The following is a 13,395-nucleotide window of genomic DNA, read 5'->3' on the forward strand; positions in this document are numbered from 1 at the left end:
CACCAGGAAGTTTGCAAAGGGGGCTGGGGGTGGGCATTGGAGGATGAGCACAAACTAGTTCCACATTGACCATGGTCTAAAGGAAATCAGGGTAAGAGGGGGAGGGACACGTCCAAGTCACGAAAGGGGTGTGAAATCCGGGAGGGTGTCAGTTACTCTGTTTGTTTTCTTTGAGACAGAGTCTCACTACATAGCTCTGACTGTCCTAGAACTCACTATGTAGACCAGGTTGACCTGGAAGTCGCAGAGATCCACCTGCCTCTGCTTCCCGGGTGCTGGGATCAAAGGTGTGGTGCTATTCCACCTGGCAGTGTCAGCTATTCTTAGCCCATTATTAAATCATTCATTCAGTAGGTGCTCAAACCAACAGTCTTAGCACAGTCAAGACCATGCTCTGGGTACACATGCAAATCAAACAGAGGGCTGGAGAGGTGACCGGATGCACAAAGAGCTGTGGTACAAGCATGACGCCCTGAGTCTGGATCTCCACCCAAGTCAAAAGCCAGGCACAGCTGTGTGCATCTGTAACTCCAGTGCTGGGGACAGAAACAGGTGGATCCCTTGGAGCTCACTGGCCAACCAGTCTAGCCAGGTTGAGTGAGAAACCTGTTTCAAAAAATACGGTACAGAGACTGAAGAAAATACCCCATGCCTGGGCTGGAGAGATGGCTAAGAGGTTAAGAGCACTGGCTGCTCTTCCAGAGGACCTGAGTTCAATTCCCAGCAACCACATGGTGGCTCACAACCATCTGTACTGAGATCTGGCGCCCTCCTCAGGCGTGTGGGCATACATCGAGGCAGAATGTTGCATACATAATAAATAAATAAATCTTAAAAAAAACCGAAAATACCCCATGTCAACCTCTGGTGTCCAGAAGTATACACACACCACACATGCGCGTGCTTGCACACACACCACCACCACCAAACACTACAAACACATGTCATATATACAGACCACATACACACATAACACACACCACACATGCGCGTGCTTGCACACACACCACCACCACCAAACACTACAAACACATGTCATATATACACACCACATACACACATAACACACACCACACATGCCAGGAACCACTATTTAAATACTAAACCTTAGTCCCCTAAATAGACTTTTAAAAAAATCCACTCCTGGTCTCCAGAATAGCCATACTGATTTATCATTTTGGAGAGTCCTCCCTAAACCTGAGGCTCTGGCTGTAGTTGCCACTTAGTTCTGCTGCTGGTCTGGTAAAATAACAGGTGAAGAGCCAGTGATATGAAGAAGGAATTTGTGGCCCACCTCTTCCAGTAGGGCTGTCCTGGCTAACCCAACCCACCAGATCCTGGTATTCTCTTAACCCAACCTCCGGAGTGGAGCCTGTGTACACTGCAATTTTGGGGGGTGACCAGTAGGTTTACTCCTTTGGCTTCTGTGTGTATTCCAAAGTCATTGTGATGAAGGTTCCAGGGCCTTGTGACACACCTAGCTGGATCTGTTCAAGCATGGGATGTCAAGAGAGGCCCTGTTCCTTTAGGGAATGCAATTCATCTCCTAAAAGGAAGGTCCCCTTACCTGGCTCCCTAAGCATCACGAGGGTTCCCCAGGAGATCTGGACACAGGCAACTCCAAAGACAGCTAGAGGCGAACATGACCACCCTTTCTCCAGAAAACAGCCTCTCTGCGAAGCAGTCGGCCACCTTCATCCTGGTATGTTCTTCGATTTGTTTTGAGATTGGGGTTCACTGTGCCCCCCAAGCCTGGCCTTGGCTTGTGATCCTCAGCCTTCTGAGTGCTGGGCTTACAAGTTTTTACCACCATACCTGACTGACACATGTTCGTCAGTCACAAGTGCCTCCCTCCCCAACCTCTGGTTTGCACTGGGACTCTTTGTGTCCGCTGAGTGGGAAGGCTGGACGTGAAAGGTGGAGCAGGACCAGCTGGACTCTGGTCCCATCATCAACACCAAGTACAGAACAGGCACCTACATTCCTTTTTACCTTATTGGGAGGTCTCAGAACCCAGCCTGCCTTCCTCCCCAGAGGTGTCTTTCTAAAACCAGTGAGTTTCTCAGCATAGCACAGATGCTGGTGAGTTTGCTTTGGTGCACTTGCCAACAATTTTGGTATATTGCCACCAGGTGGCAGTAGTGCTTCTGTTACTAGGTCCCAAGCAGAGTTAATAAACAATTCTATAGTCCCCTTGAGTCATGGAAATTTTCCATGCACTATATTTCAAAATCATAACTAATTATAATGACCTTAACCAATCTCAAGATCCATTTATCATGTGATTAATAGAATGATACATAAAAATTCAAAATGAGCACCTGAAGTTTAAATGTTACGATGTTATTGCCTGTGACCAAGTCTTGAAAATTCTATATTTCTCCCGTTCTTCAAACTTAGAGAAGGATAATAATAATGATAATAATAATACTAATGATAATAATAATATGAATAAGCTACCATACAGCAGTTGGTGCGTACAAGCGATGCTGTAAATGCTTTGTTTATAGTTGTTCCTTCTCCTCCCAGCCCTCTGAGATGGGATGTGATGGGGCTATTATCATTTGATGAGTGAGACTTAGCATCCTGGCAATCAGGTATCCAGTTAGTGGCAGAGCGCCTCTCCAACCCAGGCTGTGAGCTGACAAGTTCTTCCTATCAACTCGTGAACTCCCGAGTGTGGAGCTGATGGCCAGCATCAGGCAGAACCAGTGCCAAAGTTCCCTGCACCGCCTGGTGCCTTAGGTCTCGGTGTTGCCCCGGTAGATGAAGCATGTGTGAGCTATTCAGGAAAGGTTTTCTCTTAATACCTGACTGTGTAAACACAGGACTGTAAATTAAATTTGTATACAAACCCCTTGAGGGTCTTCTGGTCCAGAAAGTTTGGGGAACAGCCTGAGAGATGCATTCCTAACAGTTTCCTGGGACTGTTGGGACACCCCTGGCCAGTGTTGGGTTCTGTCTATCAACACATCTCTCCTTCTCTTCAGCAGGAGAGGATGTTCATCCCACAGCCTCACTCCTAGCTGCCTTCTTATTAATGTTTTGCAGGCCTTGCACTTACTCCTCATACACAAGTATGTGGCTCACAAGTGTGCATGCCACACACGGACACACAACATCTCCTTATTTTAATATTCCTGGGATAGGCTGCTTCACCTTTTCAGGGAAGATAAAACAGAGCACACGAGTTGTTTCATTTGTGCTTATCTTATAGCTCTCCATTATCAAGCAGCACAATCATAGAAAAGCATAAAACACATGAAAAAGGAAATAATATTTATACTCCCCAACTTACTCAAAGAGAATCGCCGTAGCTTTTTGTTTTACTTTGGTACAGGGCCCTGGGCATCCCAGCTCATCCTCAAATTCACTGTATAGCTGAGAATAACCTTGAGCTTCTGGCCTCCTGCCTCCACAGGTGTGTCATTGTGCCCAGGATGTGGTGCTGTGGATCAAACCCAGAATTCCTGTGTGCTAGGCAAGCGTTCTATTAGATGAGCTACATCCCCATTTCCAATCACTATTGGTTTTGGGTTTTGTTTTTCTTTAAATTTCATGTGTATGAGTGTTTTGCCTACGTGTACGTCTGTGCCTCACACATATGCCTTGTGTCCAAGGAGGCCAGAAAAGGGCTCAGGAACAGGAGTTACAGCCAGTTGTGAACTGCCACCTGGGTGCCAGAAGTGGAACCTGGGTCCTCTGGGAAAACAGCCAGTGTTTTCAACAGCTGAGCCATCTCCTCGGTCCCACAGTTCGTTTTGTTGTTGTTGTTTTCTGTGTAGCCCTGGCTGTCCTGGAACTCACTCTGTAGCCCAGGCTTGACTCGGACTCATAGGGATCTGCCTGCCTCTGCCTCCTGAGTACTGGGATTGAATTAAAGGCATGTGCTACCAACACCTGGTTCCCACTACTGTTTTTTAATGGAGGATGTTTTCTTTGTATTGTCTTCAGTATCTTTCTTATTATTTATTTGCTTTTGCTGTTGTTGTTGCTGAGACAGGGTTTCACAGTGTAGCTTCGTATACCTTGGAACTCACTTGTAGCTCAGGCTGCCCTCAAACTTGGAGATTCACCTGCCTCTACCTCCCAAGTGCTGGATGGAATTACAGGCAAGCGCCACTCTGCCCAGCCTTCAGTCTTTCTTCTAAGAATCTCCTATACGTTCGAGCCTATGCAGTACAGTTTTTGTAATACATAGCAGAAACAGAATATGAGCAGCAGCCCTGAGAACACTGAGGGCCCAGCGTGGGGATGGGTAGTGCTCCTGGAAGACCGCAGACCACATGGAGAGGCAGTACTGGTGCACACGCAGAATGTCAAGTATCAAATTGTGCCTTTTCCTGTAACATTTGTATCTTTCCAGATCATTATTCATGCCTTGCAAACATCTATTTATATGCCTCCCAGTATTCCACGGGGTATATAAAGCATAGTTTACTTAACTCTTCCTGCATTGCAGCGCCTTCAAAGTGCTTACAGTTTTCACTTGGGTAAATAGTGTGCCGGGGACATTATTGTCCATCCTGTTTTCCACGTATTTTCAGCAGTTAGGATAGAGTATTCTAGGTGTGAGCCAGAGGCTGTGAGGTTTGATCCTGCACAGAGTCCAGAGCCTAGCATTTGAAAATCACCTCAGGTTAGAAGGAAGGCCCAAAGCCTCTAGTGGAGGGCTAATCTGGTTGTCCTTGCCAGGAGAAAAGAAACCCCCCCATTGACAAGACGGAATGGGACAGCTTCTTCGATGAGAACGGTCACTTGGCCAAGTCTCGGGACTTCATTTGTGTTAACATCCTGGAAAGGGTATGACTCCCAAGCTACCCTCTGCCTTGCCCTGGCATTAGGGGGTGGCACAGATGGCAGGGGTTGGCATGGCATTGGGCATCTTGAGAGCTCGTGCCTTCCCGTGACCAGGGTCTACACCCCTCCGTGAGGACAGAAGCCTGGAAGTTCCTCACAGGTTACTACTCATGGCAGAGTTCCTGGGATGAGCGGCTCATGGTGGACAGCAAGAGGAGGTAGAACTTTCCAGAGGCTCTTTTAGTGGAGAGTTGTTGGGGCTTCGGGGCGGGGGGGGCACTCTCTCAGCCTGGAAATTCAGGTTTCTTCTTCACATGGACTCCTTATTCTGAGAAGATGCCCGATGCTTCCCACACAGGACCCACGTACATACCCACATAAGTGTAACCAGATTTAGGCTGTCATCTCCTCTCTGGTTTCATTGACCAAATAAGCAGTTACAGGCAGGGTCTTGGCCTGAAACTCCCCTCATCGCCTTGCTCCTGCACAGCCTACCTGTGAAGGACCCTAGGAGTTTTCCTACCTGGGTCCAGTCCCCTTTCCTGTCAACTGCTACACCAAAACCCAATGGCCGAACTGTCTCCTGAGTCTAGGTTCCACCTCTCTGTCTTGCCCACATCTCCTCCTGGTGCCTGGTATGGCTGCTCATGTCCTCAGGTTAGACAGTTCCAGAGGTGTGTCTGCTGACATTTCAGATAGCCTATTTTCTCTTACTCCCAGCTCTCCCATCCCAGTGCCCTCCATATGACCATTCCTGAGGGACTATCTTATAGTTAGGGTTTCTATTGCTGTGATGAAACACCATGCCCAAAAGCAGCTTGGGGAGGAGAGGGTTTGTTTTGTAGCTGACAGTTCCACATTGCAGTCCATCACGGAGGGAAGTCAGGGCAGGAACCCGGAGGCAGGAGCTGATACAGAGGCCATGGAGGAGTGCTATTTACTGGTTTGGACCTCATGTCTTGCTCAATCTGATTTCTTTGTAGTATCCAGGACCAGCCCAGAGGTGGCACCTCCCACAATGAGCTGGGCCCTCCCACATCAATCATTAATCAAGAAAAAGCACAACAGGCCTACCCACAGGCTAATCTGGTGGGATCCTTTTCCCTTCCTTCCTTCCTTCTTTCCTTCCCTTCCCTTCCCTTCTCCTTTGTTCCTTCCTTCGTTCCTTCCTTCGTTCCTTCCTTCGTTCCTTCCTTCCTTCCTTCATTCCTTTCTTGTTTTCCTAGACAGAGATTCTCTTTATAACAGCTCTGACTTTCCTGGAACTTGCTTTGTAGACCAGGCTGGCCTTGAACTCACAGAGATCTGCCTGCCTCTGCCTCCCCAGTACTAGGATTAAAGGTGTGCATCACCAATGCCAGCTAAGGGAGCATTTTTTTTTAACAGAGGCTCCTTCTGAAATGGTTCTAACTTGTGTCAAATTGATGTAAAACTGACCAGCACAGAGCTTCTCCATCGGCTCAGCCGCCCCACTCTAGCCAAGCTGGGAACCAAGAGCTCCCTCTGCTCTTGGTTCACTCTTTCTTCCTCCACCCACATTGGTCTCCCTATTAGCTGTCTCCAAAACCCCACCTTCAGGCCAGTGGGACTGCTCAGGGGATAAAGGCACTTGCCACCAAGCCTGATAATCTAAGTTCACCCCTATGGTGGATGGAGAGAAGGGATTCACTCTCACAAATTGTCCTCTGACCTCCACAAGTGTGTGGTATGCGCACGCGCGCGCACACACACACACACACACACATTGAAGAAATAAATAAATGTAGAAACGCCTTCAAGGCCAGGACCAAACAGGGCACTCCTCCTGATTGGCAGATCTTTGTAGGTAAGTATACATGGGTTTTGAACTTGGAAAGGTCTTGGGTTTGGCAGTGAATTCAATTCTAGCATTAACATCACACTCTGAGTAAACTTGCTCAGGAACTTCCCTGCTGGAGGTGCAGTCTCCTCCTTTGTCAAATGCGGGTCACATTACAGTTCACAGAGCAGTTACAAAGATCTCACTATGGAAACAGGAATGTCACCATGCACATGGAAAGAACAGCTACGGTTCCTGATGGTAGGGATGCTCCCCAAACCAGAGGCTGCTAACTTTCGCGTCTGTGACCCCGGGATGTGGGTTTGCTGAGCCTGGTGCTGGCCTCTTCTCTCTCCGGTGTAGCACACACTGGAGGCAGAGTCTGATTCCTCCCCAAGTCCCCTTTCTTTGGCTCTTGCAGGCCTCTCCTATCCACGTGTGTGCTCGAGGTGTACCGGGTCCGAATGACCTACGGTGAACTGCTTACTTCTTAGAGGTGTTTATGTTGGACTGTCAGGGACCAGGCCTTGTGTGTGTCACACCATGATTGCCGAGGCAAAAAGTCACAAATGAGTGAAGTGCCATGAACAGGGTGGCTGACAACATCAGACATTTTTCCCTCTGGCATTCCGGAGGCGGAAGACAAGGTTGTGTGCTGGCCTCCTGGAAAGGCTCTAAGAGACAGAAGGTCCTTCTCCACACCTCCCACAGAAGCTTCCTTGGCTTGAGGCTACATCCATTCACATTCTGTCTCAGTGGACATGGGCCCTCCCACCTCTGTGTGTGTCTCTGATATAGACAGTGGTCATTTGATTTAGGGTCCCCCTGGAAAACCCAGAATGACCGCATCTTGAGATCCTTCATCACACTGGAAAAGACCCCTTCTATAAATAAGCCCGCATTACAGGTTCTAGGTGTTACATCCAGGACACGATGACTTTTAGAGGCCACCAGTCAGTTACTGCATCAGTTAATCAAATTGCAGAGGTCAGCATAAGATTGTCCCCACTCTACAGATGAAGAAACTGAGGCTTAGAGAGAGAGGATGACATCCCTCTGCAGACACTCAGTTGTTAAGTGGTGGCCCCAGGGTTTGGGTACTATAGTTGGACCACAGAGATCACCCCACATTAAGCTGTCTCCACACTGTGCCAGCTGCATGCTGGAGAACACAGGGCTGGCTGCTCAGGCTGTGGGGGGAGAAAGCACCGCAGGTGGGGACCAGGTGGGCAAGGTTACCCTACTGCTCTTAAGCTCAGCATCTGCTGCTGCTCTGAATCGTCCCTTCTTGGGAGGGCAAGGCCACCTTTCTCAGCCCTGCTGTGTTCTCTCAGGAGGAACTACAAAGCCCTGTGCCAGATGTACGAGAAAATCCAGCCCCTGCTGGAAAACTTGCATGGGAACTTCACAGAGACTAAGAACAACATCGGTGAGCAGAGGGCGTGGGGAGGGCAGGGCAGAGAAGGGGTGGACACCATTCTGGTCTTTTCCTAGTCATTTTCAGGCACAGGTGACTCCTAGGACTTGGCCGCTGTCTTTGACCTGGGAATTTCCTAGCCAATACGGGGTCAATCCACCCACCCATGCGCACGGGTATTCCTGGATGAGTTTCCCTACCACATGCTATCCCTGTTGCCTTTTCTTCCTCCCTGCACCCTATGATTTTGAACTAGGTTAGACCTGAATTGGGTAGTGAGGGGCATTCTTGACAAAGGGTATGGTCTGGTTAAAGATGTGGAGGCAAGGAGGAGCCCATACCAGCAGGGTACAGTGATGAGTTGAGCTTGGTGGGGTTGACACGCCTTTTGTAGCCCGCTCACACTAGGATTTTTGGGGGGGGGACCTGTCCTCTAAGGATAGGAGATGAATTCATCCACGCTTTCTGTGCCGGAGATGATCCAGGGTCACCTCCTGTTCCATGCTCTAATCTAGCATATGACATCCAGAAACTCTATACCAAAGACCCCCTGGGCAATGTGCTTGTGGACAAGAAGAAACTAGAGAAGACCCTGCTGCTGAGTTATGTCTGCAACACAAAGGCTGGTGAGCTGAGGGTGGAGCCCCAGCCCATACTTGCCAGCTCCTTCCTGGACCCTGGGCCAGCGCCCGTTGGCTTTTCCTCACTGGTGCCCTCCCCCACAGAGTACCAGCGAGGCTTCCATGAGATGGTGATGCTTTTCCAGCTGATGGTAGAGCATGACCACGAGACCTTCTGGCTCTTCCAGTTCTTCCTGCAGAAAACAGTGAGGACTAAGCCAAGCTCAAATCTTCTACTCCCCACAACCCATCAGGCCAAGGCACCAACAGCTGCAGCCACTGCTTCCAACCCCCAAACGGGTGTAGGTCAGAGGCGCTGGGTGGTAGAGTCCTTTGAGTTCAGAAGGGCTCTTCAGAGTGCCACTCTTACCAGGTGCAGTGGTGGCACACTCTGCTGGCCTTTCACTTGTCAGGCCCCCAAGGCTGTCTTCCCCTCCCCCATTTCCTTCACATGACCTGTAGTCCAGACACCCTGGAGGACCCAGCAGTACCCAGGGTGTACCCTACTCTGTACCAGGAAGACGGGTTTACCATCTGGGAAGATTTTCTTTGTCACCTTCTAGAAGCTTCCCACACCCCTTACCTCTCTTTGCACCTCTGCAAAAATATGCTTGCTAAGCTTTCTTTCTTGGCTCCAACCTAGTAACTGGGGTGATGGTCACATGTGGGACATCTTTGCTGCTCCACCCCACCCCCATATGTTAAGATGCACATGAATACATGGCTGCCCAAAGATATACACATATGCAAACAGGTACAGCTGCATGTATGAACCAGAGACAATAACACCACAAACACACACACACGCACGCACACTCGTGGATGTTGGACCAGACACATCACCTCTCAGAACTGGCACTGAGAGGTGGACTCAGTTCCGTGATGTCCTTGAGTTGAACTGAGGAAGACTGTTCTCTGCTCCCATCTTGTCCAGGAGCACAGCTGTGTCATTAACATCGGGGTAGGCAAGAATCTGGACATGCTCAACAGCCTGATCACTTTACTGGACCCTGAATTTGCCGAACACCTCAGTGAGTGGTCTACAGTTACTACTACTTCCTACACCAGCAGGTAGGCTATGGGAGGGCCAAGGCCCATAGCAGACACGCTCAGACCCAGGGATGGGAGGACCTATGTGGAAGAGCCTAGGTCCATGATGCCGAACATGTGCTCCAAGCAGACTCCATGACTTGTTGGGAAAGCAGCATGTTTCCCGTGTTCTGCGTGCTCTGTTGTCTAGCCTTGCCTGTGTGGCAGTTTATGTGCCTGTGTGGCAGCTTACATGCTGTTTCTCTCCTCACAGAAGGGAAGGGCTCCGGAGCCGTGCAATCCCTCTTCCCCTGGTTCTGCCTCTGCTTCCAGCGTGCCTTCAAATCTTTCGATGATGTCTGGAGGCTTTGGGAGGTGAGATGCATGCAGCTGGGGACACTGAATGTGGACTGTATCCCTCCTTTATCGGGAGGAGAAGCTACACGTTTTCCTGCCTCCTTTTCTTTCTGGCTTTGAATGACGCTCAGTGGTTTGGGGTTTAATTAGGTCAGCAGCCATCCTCGCTCCTTGCCGGAGAACGCATCAATCCTGACGCCAGACTCCACGGACTGTCTACAGGGCAGTTTAGTGCAGGGGCACCTGCTGACGCTCCTGGGCCAGGCTGCAGCTCAGCCACCCTGCCCCCGCTCTCTGCTCTCTCTCACTGTGCCTCCTTAGTCTTCCTTTCCTCCAGAATGCTGCCTTCTTTTAGCATCTGATTTCCTCCAAGGCCCCCAAGGACACCCGTCACCTTCCAACCACAGTCCCTAGGGCCAGCAGCCGATGATCCTATCCTCCTTAGGAAGGAACCCACCACCTGGTGCTGTCCTGTTTCTAAACAGAGGACCCAGCTCGACTGCCAGCCTGGCATGGACTCTCCCACAATCCAGCCTCCACCTGCCTTACCCTTTCATCTTGGCCAGCCGTTCTCCATGCCCAAATCTAACGCAGCACCTCTCCCCCTGGCTTTTGAGGAAACTATGGATTACTGACCGAGCTCTCACTCAAATTCTAGTGTATATGCTTTCTTGTTCTGAGCGTGTGGTTTGTGGTAGCTTGCTGTCCTCGGGGCGTCCTGATCTCAGGCCACAGGGCTGAGACGTGCTGGCTGCCCACAGGTTCTGCTGACGGGGAAGCCCTGCAGGAATTTCCAGGTGCTGGTGGCCTACAGCATGCTACAGATGGTGCGTGAGCAGGCACTGCTAGAGAGCATGAGCGGCGACGCCATCCTCCTGGTGAGCGCCCTCGGCCGGATTCCTCTCCAGCCTCTAGAGCTGGACCCCTGTACCCATTCTGTAGCCCGATGTTTATGGCCGCTTTGGCCTCCAGAGGGGAGCAAGGGATGGGAGCTGGAGTACGGAGCTCCGTGCTGATGGTTCTTAGTAGACTCCTCCAAAGGCCCTGGGACAGTGATAGAGGCCATGTTAGCTTATCATCCAAGTAAGCATGTGAAGAAGCTGAAGCCTTGAGTGGTCATTGGAATCATTAGACTCTGTTGCCTTGAAGTTAACCCTCGGCTGTGTAGCATAAGGGCCTAAGGTTCTGAGATGTGCTCAAAAGCCAGTTGAAATACCAGAAAAAAAATCTTGATTGGTACCCCAGGTATATACCAGGTCTTCCTTGGGAGCTTGAGACATGTAGTAGAATGCCAGGGCTTCCTAGACCCCGATGTGAAGGCTATGCTCATCACACCCCAAAAGCACACAATTTCCAGGCCCTGCGGCAGGCTGTGGCAACATCAGGTGCTCCCCAGTGACAGCTATAAGTAGTAACTTTATTAACTTTGTGCTGCCTGTACCCAAAGGCACAGGAGAGGTGTCTGCTTACACATATGCACACACACACACACATGCACACACACACCACACACATGTGTCTCCCTCCCAGGCCTGCAACAACCTCGTCGACCTTGATGCTGATGAGCTGATCTCTGCTGCCTGCATGGTTTATGCTGATCTCATGCAAAAGGAGGTAAGCTGCCCAGATTTGCCCTCCTCCTCTTTGCCATCTTCTTCCTCTTCCTTCTCCTCCTCTGTACCTTTTTCTTTATCCCTCCTTCAAGAAGCCTTCTCTGGTTTCCCATGCCCTCCTGTAGCAGTCACACTTGGCTTCCTCCCACCAGCCCACAGTAGCTGCTCTGTATGGCCTTCTCGTTGTTGACATCCTCACGGGCGGTCTGTTCCTGGGCTCAGTCTCCTCTCACATTCCCCGTGTCCTTCCCAAGGGGTTCAAGTACAAATCTGGACCCCGCCATAGACTCAGGAAAATGTCATCGACTGGATAGACTGAAGAGTGAGAACCAAATCAGATAGTGTCTGTCAACATCACACTTTCACGAATCCTCTCATTCCCAGATTCCCCAGCCATTAAAGGATTTCTTACTCTGAGAATGCTGACTCACAATGGACACACGCCCTCAGTGGAGCGGATGAAGGCAATTCTTCAGCCTTGGGGTCAGGATCAAGTTCAATGGGTACTCGGGTGAGGGCGTAGACAATACAGAATCATGGAAACAGCTTTTAGAGTATTGGTTTGTATTGTCATATCTTTGACTTTGGAATACATGATGGTTGAGACCATATAGGAAGTGAGCAGACCCCTGCAAGCCTGCGGAGAAGGCACTCTGGGACAGGACAGTATGGGACAATCCATCTTCCCGACTGGTGGATCTTTAGAGGTCCACACCTGAAAGCAAACAAGTAAGGTAGAAGCAGCTTCAAAGGCCCCAGACACCTGCCACAAGAGTGAGCATACAGAGATGACTACATCTGGACTCAGATTCTAAGGGGAGATGAACTCTGACCTTTGCATCTGTCTCCGTTATCCCCTTACTCTCAACACAGTCCTCACATTCTCTCCCACACCCCAGGCTTCCCACCGACTCTAGAAGGACCAACCCAAATCTCTGGCCATCAGGTTGTTCCCCTCCTGGTCTCAAAGTTCTCCTCATAACCGTACCTTATTTTCTCCACCTCCAAGCATCTCCTTGATCAAAGCTGGGCTTCCCAGTCTTCCTCATGCCTCCTGAGACTTCATTCTGCCTTTGCCCAGGAAACTACTCTCCTAGGCTAAGAGGCGAAAGTCTCCTAGGTCATACCCTAGCCCTCAAGCTCCATGTCCAGCCTACCAAGGCTCTGGTGAGCAAGGGGATGGACCTACAAAGGGGTTGGGGTTGGGTCTGGGTTGGTCCCAGAGTTGCGCATCAGCGCATGCATGCACACAACTACGTGCACTCACACAATTCCAGGTGCTACATTTTCCAGGAAGTCTTCTGGGTCCATTGGTTTTGCTGCAGACCCTGGCCCCTGTGGGTAGGCACAACCATCGTTCCCACTCTCCAGCCAACAACCACTCTTTCCTGCTTTCAAAAATGTCAGTCCCCTTGACCAGCTCTCTGAAGGTATTCTGCCTCTCTGCATTTTCTGGTCTTCTCTCAAGTGACAATCTCCAATCCGTGCCTGACTCGAGTCTCTTAGCCATTGTTCTTGGTGGAAGTAGAGGTGCTGAATAACAGAGTCCTGTCCCACCAATGGGGTTTTCTCTGCGTACTTAAGGAGAGAGCATTTACTAAGCAGCAAAGCACGTGGGTAAAATCCTGTGCGGTGCTCCTCCTCTCTGTGTTCTGAAGACAAGACAGATGTGGAATCCCCTCTGTGTGCTGTGATTACCATTGATTAATAAAAAAACTGCTTTGGGCTTATAGCAAGGCAGAACAGAAGTAGGCAGTGAAA

The 13,395-nt window shown here is 50.0% G+C and overlaps 1 protein-coding gene across 3 annotated transcripts; it reads left to right on the forward strand.

Annotated features, from left to right (window-relative positions):
- The first annotated feature begins 1,642 nt into the window (after positions 1-1,642).
- Tbc1d21 (TBC1 domain family member 21) lies at positions 1,643-12,051 on the forward strand. Of its 3 annotated transcripts, none has more exons than XM_075967774.1 (11): positions 1,643-1,702; positions 4,696-4,803; positions 4,915-5,018; positions 7,933-8,027; positions 8,531-8,641; positions 8,741-8,841; positions 9,570-9,666; positions 9,939-10,039; positions 10,783-10,899; positions 11,552-11,635; positions 12,019-12,051. In XM_075967774.1, exons 1-11 carry the CDS (start codon positions 1,643-1,645, stop codon positions 12,049-12,051), a joined length of 1,011 nt encoding a protein of 336 aa, XP_075823889.1. The 3 variants fall into 3 exon arrangements, with proteins under 3 accessions (XP_075823889.1, XP_075823890.1, XP_075823891.1); XM_075967775.1 differs by having other exon boundaries at positions 9,942-10,039; XM_075967776.1 differs by lacking the exon at positions 4,696-4,803.
- Positions 12,052-13,395: the final 1,344 nt, after the last annotated feature.

Source organism: Microtus pennsylvanicus, chromosome 3 (assembly GCF_037038515.1).
Source record: "Microtus pennsylvanicus isolate mMicPen1 chromosome 3, mMicPen1.hap1, whole genome shotgun sequence".
Classification (NCBI taxonomy): Eukaryota; Metazoa; Chordata; class Mammalia; order Rodentia; family Cricetidae; genus Microtus; species Microtus pennsylvanicus.

Excerpts from the sequence above, each read along its gene's own strand:
- Tbc1d21 (XM_075967774.1), top strand. The coding sequence starts at position 1,643 with ATGACCACCCTTTCTCCAGAAAACAGCCTCTCTGCGAAGCAGTCGGCC. Across the intron at positions 8,028-8,530 it reads AGAGACTAAGAACAACATCG|CATATGACATCCAGAAACTC; the intron begins GTGAGCAGAGGG and ends GCTCTAATCTAG. Across the intron at positions 9,667-9,938 it reads TGAATTTGCCGAACACCTCA|AAGGGAAGGGCTCCGGAGCC; the intron begins GTGAGTGGTCTA and ends CTCTCCTCACAG.